The sequence below is a fragment of the Lagenorhynchus albirostris genome, chromosome 13, assembly GCF_949774975.1.
Source record: "Lagenorhynchus albirostris chromosome 13, mLagAlb1.1, whole genome shotgun sequence".
NCBI lineage: Eukaryota > Metazoa > Chordata > Mammalia > Artiodactyla > Delphinidae > Lagenorhynchus > Lagenorhynchus albirostris.
The window spans coordinates 37,699,581-37,712,106 of NC_083107.1; the positions used below are offsets into that span (position 1 = coordinate 37,699,581).

General features: G+C 32.3%; 1 protein-coding gene across 1 annotated transcript in view; it reads left to right on the forward strand.

The window, feature by feature from the left end:
* Positions 1-12,526, forward strand: part of USP34 (ubiquitin specific peptidase 34) — a 231,927-nt gene that overhangs the window by 154,810 nt on the left and 64,591 nt on the right. Inside the window, exons 35-41 of the mRNA XM_060169925.1 lie at positions 1,796-1,878; positions 5,672-5,712; positions 5,852-5,976; positions 7,082-7,234; positions 8,216-8,320; positions 10,509-10,564; positions 10,662-10,782. Of these exons, the coding sequence (XP_060025908.1) occupies positions 1,796-1,878; positions 5,672-5,712; positions 5,852-5,976; positions 7,082-7,234; positions 8,216-8,320; positions 10,509-10,564; positions 10,662-10,782 (684 nt within the window). The remainder of the gene's footprint in view (positions 1-1,795; positions 1,879-5,671; positions 5,713-5,851; positions 5,977-7,081; positions 7,235-8,215; positions 8,321-10,508; positions 10,565-10,661; positions 10,783-12,526) is intronic.

Sequence of the window (12,526 nt, forward strand, 5' to 3'; positions counted from 1 at the left end):
AGAAAGAAAAAGCAAGGAAGTAATCTCTCTAGTATCCCACGTTGACAAACCCAATAGAAAGCCAGCTGGCAGAGGAGAAATTTAGTTTATAATGTACCAGCCCTAGTGTCACAGAGCAAGTATCAATATATAGTATGGTAGGTTTAGAGCCAAACGAAAATGGCACAATAACCAATGCATCCAGCAATAAAATTAAAATTCTTTTTGGCTGTGGATTCTGTTATTCATGTGATCAAATATTTGCCCTTCCAGTGTCTCTGTTAGTGAACTGGGAACTGGGGAGAGATGAAGATGAGTTTTTACTTAATCGCTTCTTCATTTTGTAACCATTTGAGGACAGCAGCTTACCTCATACCTGCTCCAGAAACACCACAGTAATGAGTTGTTACTGATAGAGAAATAAAATACACATACTCATATATGGCATTTTAAAATAATTGGCTAGTTTTTTTTTAAACAAATTTATGCAAGTACATAATTACTGAAAACAATTTAGAATGTACAAGTGAGGGAATTCTTTGGCAGTCCAGTGGTCAGGACTCTGTGCTTTCATTGCTGAGGGCCCAGGTTCGATTCCTGGTCAGGGAGCTAAGGTCCCGCAAGCTGTGGCGTGGCCAAAAAAAAAAAAAGAATATACAAGTGAACCTTCCAAAGTCATATAGTTCACTACCATTAATAGCTCTATGTGTTAATCTTTTTATGTGCATATTTTTTCTTATGTGTATGCCAATGTTACATTTTTATAGTTTAGAAAAAGAGCATACAATATATATATTTTTCATTTGTTTATCATAATATTTAATTAGAGCTTAGAAGGTATATCTAAGCTATTTGGGGGGAAATTTTTGTTACCCTAATTCTGGAGACAAAGTCATCCAATAGTAAGGAAGAACACTAATTCTTTTAATAATTTACTGTCATTCATTATTTCGTTTGTTCTCCTTTAATAGCCTTTTAGAAGGTTCAGAATCCAAATTGAACTTCCAATTCCAGCCTAAATATAGCTTTTCTTAAAACTCTTCTTATTTTGCCAGGCACAGGTTTAGTTGCTGCTCCCTTCTGTTGCTCATTTGGCACATTGCATATAATTGTGTTTCAGTGCTTTTGATGTTTTCTGCTGCACTGGACTAACTTCCCCAGGATGGGAACAGTGCTTTTATAAAATTAGTGCCCAGAATGGGTTCTGACCCGCAGAAGGGATTCAGTAGTTCTTTATTAAGTTAGCAAATATTTTTATCCACTATATAGATGAAGAACTAGAACCTAGAAATTCAGTATTTATTAGAGTCATACAGCTTGAAAGTTAGCAAACTAAATGTTGAACCTCAAGGTTTTTAATCTGGAATCCATGTTTGGTATCTATGGTATATTATATTGCTTTCCTATGTTTATTTCAGGGTGGTTGAGGAATCTGCCACTGCTTGACATTTTTTTATTTCAAAACTGAAAAAGGTTACTTCACCTACCATCCAAAAAAACCACTGACTTGTGTAATACATAATATTTTTCTCACTCTGTTGGGTGACATGCAGATAATCTGTGGACCAAATAGAAAAGATTCACCTGTGTATTTCTAAATTTTTAATATTTTCTTTTTAAAGTTGCTATTCTGAGGTTTCTTTATAAAAATCTGGTTTTCTAATATTTAATATTTTTACAGTATTTTCCAATAACCATTTTAAGAATATTCCTATCCTTTTATAAATAAAAATCAAAGTAATTTGGAGTCTGGTTTAAAACGCAGTTCTGTGTTTTAGTGTATTTATAGATTTTTTTTAATGTTTTTATTTTAAAGGTATTTCTTGTTCTTGTCCAAGGAACCAGTTTGATTCAGCGACTTATGTCTGTTGCTTATACGTATGATAATCTGGCTCCTAGGTATGAAGTTTTTACATAATTTATGATTGTATGTATTTAGAGTAAGTACAGTGTTTTAAAATTTTAATTTGAAAAAAATTTGAAACCTAACAGAAAAATTGTTAGGGTGTTTTAGTGAACTCTCATATCATTCATGTGGATTTGCATATTGTTATCAACATTTTGCCAGTTTTTATCGAATGATCATGAGCACGCATTTTCTGTGGGTGTCCCCAAGCACACGTTTATTTACATATCCTGAATCTTGTAAGAGTTCAGACATTATGATCACTTACTGATAAATAGTTTGATGTATATCTCCTAAGTCCAAGGACAATTTCCTAACAACTATAGTAAGATACTCAAATTTAGAAAATTTAACATTGATATAATATTATCTAACTTATAGTCCATACTCAAATTGTCCCATTAATATTTTTATAGCAATTTTTTTCCTCGTCCAGGATCACATACTGCATTTGGTAGTCATATTTCTTCCATTTCCTTTAACTGGGGATACTTTCTTAGCCTTTCTTTCATGATACAGACATTTCTGAGTATCATAAGCCAATTCTTTTATAAAGCCTTTTAATTTAGTTTTTCCTGATTGTTCCTCACAATCAGATTCAGACTATACATTTTAGCAGGAATACTCCATAAGTAACGTATCTTTCCCAGTACATCCCAGTGATATCAGTTTGTCCTATTATTAGCAATATTAATTTTGATCAGTTAATCTGGTTTTCTCCAGGTTTCTCTACAATGAAGTTTCTGATTTTTCTAATTAAAAGTAACCTATGGGAAGATAATTTGCAACTGTTTAAATTTCCTGCTTCTCATAAAACTTATTCATTTACTTGTAGCATTCAGTGATGATTCTTGCCTGAATTAAATATTAGTATAATGTTTGCAAACTAGTGATTTTCTAACTCTTACCATTCATTTTATGTTTATTAATTGACATTCTGTGGTGACGAAGAGCTTTCTCTTCCTTTTATTTAGTTAGTATCAATTTGGATGTTTTTCATTCAATGTAATTCATTACTATTACTATTCACTTTGCTCAAATTATACCTTAGTTGACATCTTCACGTTCATGTGTCCTTTGGCTATGTCCCCATTATTTGGGTGGAGGGGAGGAGTACTCCCCCCCCACCCCCACCCCCCCCACCCCCCCACCCCCCCCCACCCCCGTCATTTTAAGATCTTCCGGGCTTTCAGTTTCCCTGCCTTAGTTGTTGAATCAGCATTTCTTTAAGAAACCCTAGTTCCTTTTGGTGGGGAACCTGCAAAATATAGTGTCATTGCTCCTAGTGTTTCCTTACTTCTAGGCCCTCAATAGATAAAGCTGGAAATATGTGTATAAGAATATAGTTTAAACGTGTAATATGATTTCATTTATTTGGGCTACATTGGAGACTTTTTTTTTTTAATGGTCAAAATTTTAATAATGTATAAATGATAGTTGCTAATACATGAGGACCTGACTCTGTATGCCTTAAATAATCACATAAATTATGTTAAAGTGTGTAGAATTAATTTCCAAGTCCTGTATTCTGTAGGTGTTCATTTTGGGCTGAAGTTTGCCATTGTTAACTGATTTACAAAGCTAATATAAACACATTTCAAAGTGCTTAACGTTATTTATGGCTAATAGTTATCTGTTTTTAGATGCCTTTAAAAGTCACCTTCATAAGCAATGGTTGCATACAAGTAGCATGATTATTTTAAGATTATTTCTTGTTTAATGTATCTTTCTTTAGTGTCTGTCTCAGTTGAATTCACATTCATAACTCGATCAACATCTGTTCTACCCCACTGGACGTATAGTTCTATACGAACTATATCTGATTTTGCTCACCATTATATTATCAATGCCAGGCACCTTTACCTCATTATTTATAAAACTTATGAATGGATAATGTGGGGAAACAAAGAAAGTGCTATAACATGACCTTGGTTTGTATGATAAAATACATTTTATACGCCAAGTAACAGTGACTCTCCAGTTAAATAATTCTTAACTCTTCCTCCTTGTCCTTTAACACAGCAGTCCCCAACCTTTTTGGCACCAGGGACCGTTTTCACGGAAGACAGTTTTTCTACAGACCGGTGTGTGGGGGGTGGTGGTTCAGGCGGTAATGTGAGCAGTGGGGAGCCCCACATGAAGCTTTGCTCGCTCTCTGTTCACCTCCTGCTGTGCGGCCCAGTTCCTAACAGAATGCGGACTGGTATGGGTCCGTGGACCGGGGGTTGGGGACCCCCGTTCTAACACACATTCTATATACCTCACTATCTCACACGCCACAATATATTGATTAACAAGGCAGTTCAGTGACTGCTTTGGTCTGCTTTTATTTCTTTAGAATTAAGAAATGTTCACTTGACTCTTAACCTCACACAACGAAAAATATGCGAGTTTGATACCAGCTGCTGCTGTTCAAGCTGGTTCACTGTGACAGTTCTTATTTCTATTCTACCAGTTCCATTCTTAAAGATCTCATTACAGTCTTTGTAATGTGAGGGCCCCCTACCCCCCACCCCCAATCTTTGTGTTTTTTTGACTCCTGTTCCTGCACCATTGTCTTTTCATAAGCCTCCACCTTCAGTTTATATGGTCCTGGGAGGTTTGTATCAATTAAGATAGCTAAAATGAACTTTTTGCCTGTTATCAAAATCTTCTAATGCTACATATTTAAAAGGTAGATTGGGAGGTTGCTCTTGGTAAAGTTAAATATATTAAACCAATATGATAAAAGTTAAACATGAAATATGGCCAAATACTAGATTTATAAGTTTTAACTTTTTAGTACCTTTTACATTTTAAATCAATAATACGGATGAGTCTTGCTCTTTCAGATTTTCATAGGTGTTTTGTTAATTATAACAAAGTAGGTATCTAGAGATCAGTGCTTTTTTTTAAAAAACAGTTTATTTGTAAGGTGAATACTAAATCCCTGTATGCTGGTTTTATTAAAATGAAAGTTTTTAATGTTTAGTTTTCTTTAAATTGAGGTAATACATTTTCCATTGAAGTTACTACAAGTATCAAGGGGAAAAAATAGAGGTGAAGTAATATAGAATTAAATTAGTTATTTTTCTCTACTTTTCAATAATTTGGTTTTAACCATTCCTGATGAAAATTGACATTAACAATACAAAAGGAAGGGCATTTTATGTCATTGTATGTTTTTTTTTCTTTTTGTGAGTCGTATCTTTCTATTAGAGTAGAATATAATGTCGTTACAGATGCTATAACATTTAGAGTCAGAAAGAATATTTCATATGCCACAGATTAAGATTAAACTCACATTTCTAATAGTATGTGCTGACTGTTTTACTCAGCTAGCTCCTAGAATATATTTATGTCCTAACTTTTTTGTTTTATATTCATCTTATCTCCCCTGATAGGCTGTAAACTCCAGGAGGCCAAGGACTACTGCATAAGGGTGTTTTTTTTTTTTTAGGAGTCTGAAGTTTAGACTCTAAACCATTATAACCTTTCTCTTTGTAAGCCACGTCACTTTAGTAACCAAATCTTTAAGCACTTTTTGAGAGTTCACTTAAGTCAATATGGGATTCACTCACATTTTGTTTATTAAATTGAAACACTCATTTAATGTTTGCTATAATAAGATTTTGCCAGTGATTCTTTAAATTAAAAATGAAGACCATAGGAAAATAAATTAGCAGCTTTCATAAAATCTAATCTTTGGGGGGCAGGGAAAGTTAAAGGATATGTAGTAAGAAATTGAGTTATTTTTAGTTCGTTGCTGAATTTAATTACTGCTGGTGGTGTGTGTTTACTTTGCAGAGTTTTGAAAGCTCAGTCTGATCACAGGTCTAGACATGAAGGTAAGGGTTCCACAAAGTTAATTTTTAATAAAGATTTGGATGACTGGTTATATCTATATATAATATCTTTAATAATGAACATTTTGTTTTCATCATGCACAAGCCGTTATAGTAATTTTTTTTCCCAATTTTTCTGTAGTTTCACATTATTCAATGTGGCTCTTGGTGAGTTGGGCTCATTGCTGTTCTTTAGTGAAATCTAGCCTTGCTGACAGCGATCATTTACAAGACTGGCTAAAAAAATTAACTCTCCTTATTCCTGAGGTAAGCTAAAGATTGAAGATTAGTACTACTCTTCATATTTTTTCGTATTAGCATCGATGATAAAAAGAGCTAATGGAAACAAATGAACATGATTCCATAAATATATCCTGTTGCCTGGAAGGTACTTAATAATCCTTTAAGATCTAGAGTGTTTTGAGCTATGTACACTTAAGTGTGAACATTAAATATTTTGTAGCATTCATATTTGTCTTTTTCTGCAATATTTGTTAACAGAGTGATTCTTTTGTTTTGGGTTTTTTTAATTGTTTTTTTTCCTGAGGGTTGAGAAGGATTTCAGCATTTATTTATTTATTTATTATTATTTTTGTAATTTACATTTTAGAGAAGTTTCTTTTACTTTTTCTATTTGAGTGTATCCTTAGATGCAAGAGAGACAATATATTTCCTTTTGATTTCAGTGTTGACACTGAAGTCAATATAATTTTCACCAATCGTATCTTGATGTTACTCACACCATATTCCTGAATGAAATAGTATAAACACACTAATACACTTAGCCACGATATTCATATCTTTTTTAGAGAACATTTTCTAATATTATTAGCTTTGTATTGAATGCATATGTATTCTTGTTCTGGCTCTGTCCCAGGTAACTGTTGTGACACTTGGACAAGATTCTAAAATCTGTAAAATGTTTTGGGTTAAGTACTTTCCAAGTGGCTTCTAGTTCTGAAAATACTGGGTTGGCCAACAAGTTTGTTCAGGTTTTTCCATAGCATCTTACAGAAAAACTCAGACGAACTTTTTGGCCAACCCAATATTTTTCCTGTTAATTAATCATGTAAATAAATTATTATAAATATCCTTTTCTCAATCCTTTTTGTATTTGTCTGTTCTTGTATTTACTTGGTTTGTTTTTATGACCATATTGGGAATTTCTGAAATGTTTTTACATATTACCGTATACTTTGGGGTACTTCATTTGATCATGTATTATTTAGATGCATGAGTATGTGATCAGGACATTGTGTTTTAAAACATGTTACTAAAGAAGCCATCTAACATGTTATTTCTGCCAACATATTAACCTTAAGATTAACTTTTTAATACTAACTCAGACTATCTTTGGAACTTTTTCATTTAGACTGCAGTCCGTCATGAATCTTGCAATGGTCTTTATAAGTTATCTCTGTCAGGGCTGGATGGAGGAGACTCAATCAATCGCTCTTTTCTGCTACTGGCTGCCTCAACATTGCTGAAATTTCTTCCAGATGCTCAAGCACTCAAACCTATTAGGGTAAGATTTTACTGTGTTCAGGAGCAATTTCTATTTCTGCCATTTCATTTGCCCCAAGTTTATCGTTGTATTGTCCTTGCAAGTAATTTTGAGTACCTGTTTACTATCTGTAGTTTTCACCAGGAGGATGGTAGTTATATGTAATAGTTCCTAAAGTGGCAGCATTGTGACATATTGTGTCCATGTTACACCTAGGGATAGATCCTGTGTCCTTGGGTACAGCTGTGTGGGATCTCTCATGGATATTGTTTTGGAAATAACATTTGTCCTTACTAGGTTCTGAACCTTGTGTTAATAAGTTGAATGATAGAAACATCATAAATGTAGCTTTCTTCTTATTCAGTCACAGTTGTTTTATTTTTATCTTTATGATACTCAGAATTTTCAGTTTTCTTCCTTGTTCCCATGTATACACTAACACTAGCCTTATAAAAGCCTTCTACCCCATAATAAATACAGGGCCCATTAATAAGTAAATTTTACTAATCCCAGAAATATGATGCATTGTAGGATTTACGTTTTTCTTCTCCATATTTACCGTCTGTCATTGACTATGTAAGAAATGTAATGTGTTCTTTATTTTTCAGCTTTCAAAACTATAATAGACCATTGTATGTGGGTAGATTTATATATACTCATTTTCTGTAGGTTTCTTTTGTTTCCACATTTTCATTGAATTTTTAGTTGGCACTACATTATTTAGTATTATACATTATTCATATCTTTTCCAAGTAGGTTATAAGGAATTTCAGAGTACTGTTTTTTTGAAAGTTCTCTTATTATTCACTTACATACATAGTTGTTCTAATTTTACAGACACTAGGAGTATTCTCTCCATTTTGGGGGTTAAATTTTGAAAACTGTTTAGTTTGTAGGGATTTAATTTTTTTTATAAAGCTTGTAGTTTTTAAAATGTATTATAATTTTAAGTTATTTTCCCCTTTTAAACTATTTTCACAAGTTTAAATTTTTTTTTAATAGATAGATGATTATGAAGAAGAACCAATGTTAAAACCTGGATGTAAAGAATATTTTTGGTTGTTGTGCAAATTAGTTGACAACATACATATAAAGGATGCTAGTCAGGTATGTTCAGAAAGTTATACATTAACTTGTTAATAGAGATGTATTATGCACTTGTATGTTCATGCATTTATAGGTCGTTATCATTAAGGACATTTTTATCAATCTGTAATGAGTTGAAAATGTCATAATTTTTCTACTCTATTCGTACCTTTTTGTTCTGCTCTAATTTCTTCTTTTTACTCTGACTTTAGTTGAAATGTCTTCATTTGGTACTTACAAGTAGTTTCCTGTGTCTTGTAAGATTTGTGGATATAAAATCTTATTTGGAATGTGAAATTTAGACTTTAAATATACAGCTTTCTGTAGTAGCAAGTGGATTCTGAGAATGTAAAATAAAGTTGCAATTCAAATAGAAATTACTTTAAGCTAAAGAAACACTGTCAGTTTGCTGATCTACTAATTTTCTTATATGAGACTAAAATGATACTTCTATCCAAAGAAATACTTAAAACAAGTTTATTTCAAAGACATACTTGCCACATAAAAACTTTTATTTTTTCTTTTTATAAATTTAGTAAGCTAAAATACATCTAATTGATCTCAGAAGAATGAGAAATGCTTGAAAAAGATACATTTAAATATTTAGGAAACCTTTTCTGTCAATTTTTTTTCCATGTATTTCCATCAAAGTCCAGTATATACACTTTATATTTTAAGAATCCTATCGTGTTTGAATGTCCTACTTTTAAGGAACAGTTTACATCTGAATTCTTATTTTACTTTTCATTTAAGAAATAATTATAAAAATTAATATTGAGCATGTTTTAATTTTTTCTTCCAGTTTTATTGAGTTATAATTGGCATACAGCACTGTGTAAGTTTAAGGTATATAGCATAATGACTTGACTTACACATATCATGAAATGATTACCACAATAAGTATAGTGAACATCATCTCATATTGGTATAAAATTAAAGAAACGGAAAAAAATATTTTTTCCTCGTGATGGGTACTTTACTCTCTCAACAACTTTTTTTTTTTAATTAATTTATTTATTAATTTATATTTTGGTTGCGTTGGGTCTTCGTTGCTGCACATGAGCTTTCTCTGGTTGTGGCGAGCTGGGGCTACTCTTTGTTGTGGTGTGCGGGCTTCTCATTGTGGTGGCTTCTCTTGTTGCGGAGCACAGGCTCTAGGCTCCCGGGCTTCAGTAGTTGTGGCTTGCAGGCTCTAGAGCACAGGCTCAGTAGTTGTGGCACACAGGCTTAGTTGCTCCACAGCATGTGAGATCTTCCCGGACCAGGGCGGGAACCCATGTCCTCTGCATTGACAGGTGGATTCTTAACCACTGTTCCACCAGGGAAGTCCTCAGTAACTTACAGCAGTGTTAATTACATTTATCATGTTGTGCATTACCTCCTTAGTACTTATGTATCTTATATCTTTTGACTTCCAATTCCAGTCCTCCCTCCCCCCCGAACATGTCTTAATGTATTTGACTTTATCCATAAAATGTTGATTCCAGATAGACATTGATTTTTTTTTAAACCTATGGTTGCCTATTTAAAGTATGAATCTAATATTCTTGCTTGCTAGTCAAAGTAATTTTCCTACTTAGTGATCTGAATTTCTTTGAGAATCTTTTTTTTTTTTTTTGGCCACACCATGTGGCTTGTAGGATGTTAGTTCCCCCACCAGGGATTGAGCCTGCACCCTTGGCGGTGAAAGCATGGAATCCTAACCACCACTTGGACTGCCAGGAAATTCCCTGGAATCCTCTTAAATTAAGTTCTGTTTTATGAAATCTGTTTTAAGTTTGTTGCTCAGTTATAATGAGAATTAAAGCTCTCTGAAATGAACTGTGCATTTAAGTTTATTTTTAAAAGTAGTATTAGAAACAAAACTTGGTGAATTGTATGGTTTGGTAATTACATCTCAGTAAAATTGTTAAAGAAAAAATAAGTCAAACCTAGTGTCTTCTCGTTAAATTACCGTGACTCATAATTTATTACCAATATTTCATTGATTCTTTTTTGAAGGACTATCAGTGATGTGTTTATAATTTTATTGACATCATGTGTAAGTAAAGAATAGTTATATATTATTTATAATTTAATTGGCATGTTAATGAATTCGGAGAACCAAATTCTTGTTACTTAAAAGGAAAGGATTTTTTGTTTTAATAGTATCTGAAATAGTGAACATAAAAATCTGTGTTTGAATTTTGTATTTTCTCTTTGTATTAAGACAACACTCCTCGACCTGGATGCTTTGGCACGACATTTAGCTGACTGTATTCGAAGGTAAAATTTGATGTGAAATTGACAGTTATATTGTTGAGAAAAGATAAAGAACGTAATTTTATGAACTGTCTTGTTTTGCTTGTATTCTTTTTTGTAGCAGGGAGATCCTTGATCATCAGGATGGTAATATAGAAGATGATGGGCTTACAGGACTCCTAAGGCTTGCAACAAGTGTTATTAAACACAAACCACCCTTTAAATTTTCAAGGGAAGGACAGGTTGGTAGTAAGACATCCAAGTATTTATATGAAATAAGATTGAACTTTTTTATATTGTTTCCTTGTATGTGGATATGTTAAATTTCCTTAAACATGCAAAAATGAAGTTTACCAGAACTTTATTACTGGCAGGAACAGTGAACTTTGAATAAGATGAATCCTAGAAATATGAACCTTAGTCTTGTTTTTAGAATGCAGAACAAGTTTTAATTACTATGACTGTATATAGAGAGACAGTCCCTGCTTAATTGTAGATTTTTATAGAATTGAATATTTTGAATTAGTAACTTAACACAATGGAATTAATAAGTAGTCATTTTAGAGTACTTACTGGTTTCATTTCTTAAAGACCCATTTGATATGAAATCTATAATTGACTATTTTATAACACCTAATAACTCTATACCAACAAATGTCTAATTTCTCTTTAGATTACATTATTTACTGTCATTGGCACTTTTGTCATTGCCTTCATTAAGGGAAGTTAGTTACGGTTTGGAGGATTGTTTTCTTGAGGTTACTGATTGTGTTAGGAAACACAGGAATAATGAAAAGAATGGAAGATTGTCCCCATGAGCATAGGCTCAGGGATTCTTAAGATAAACTTAAGGTGACAGTCTTATCTGTCTTAAATCTGTGCTACTACCCTTATTTCACAAAGCCCTGTTTTGTGGGTTTTCTCCTGGATCTTTTAAAATTTTTCTGTTACACTCACTGGGAATAACTTGATTTATTTATAGTCTTGCTGATTGAAGTCTTACATTATATAAATCAATATGTAACTTTTATTCCAAAATATAAATGTATTAATTGATATTTCTGATAACATATCATTGTAAAGCAAAAGTCATTTTAAAGAAAGAAAAAAATTTTTAGGTACTGCTGACAGAAGTATTCCTATATATTTTAATTTCATATGATATTTTGGTAATGGCCTTCCAGGACTTTCTATGGCTATATTAAATACATAGGTATATAATTTATATTATGTAAATACTATTCTGTGATTTGTGTTCTTCATTTAAAATGAATCCATCAAAAAAGAGAAAATACATTAAAAAGTTGAATACATAAAGAGAGAAATAATTTAATCTTTATTGACATTTATGTTGTTGGTAGCTGTAAAAAAAAAAAAAACTGCAGGGAACATCTTTGTATACCTGTTCCATTGTATACTCATATAAATTCTTAAGAGTAAATTTGATTCATTTTAATCAGAATACATCAATTTACAAAAGGCTCTATCAATTTATACTCCCAGCCACACTGTGTAAGAATGCCACTTTCTCAGACATCCCCACATTCCTTACATGATAAGTCTTTGCCACTTTCACTATTTTAGTTTTATTTCCTTGGTTATTGTTGAAGATGAGTGTCTTTTCATTTATGTATCGTCCACTTGTATTAACTTGCAATTTTCTGTTCATAATCTGCATGTATTCTTTTGTCATTTTTCTTACTTATTTTTGAAAGTTCTTTATTTTGAAAATATCAACTCTTTTCCTGTCACATATGTGCAGGAAATATTTCCAAAAGTTTTGTCTTCATTATTCGTATTTTTTTAAGACCACCTGTTTTTTTTCCTTCTCTCTTTTGTTTATTGATTTATACAATTGATATCTTAGGCAAAATTTTTGAGCTCTTGTGAGGTAGATACTGTCATTAGACGCCATTTTGACAGATGATGAAACTAAGGTATAGACAGGTTAAACAACTTGCTTCACTGAGGACACTCAAGACTCTT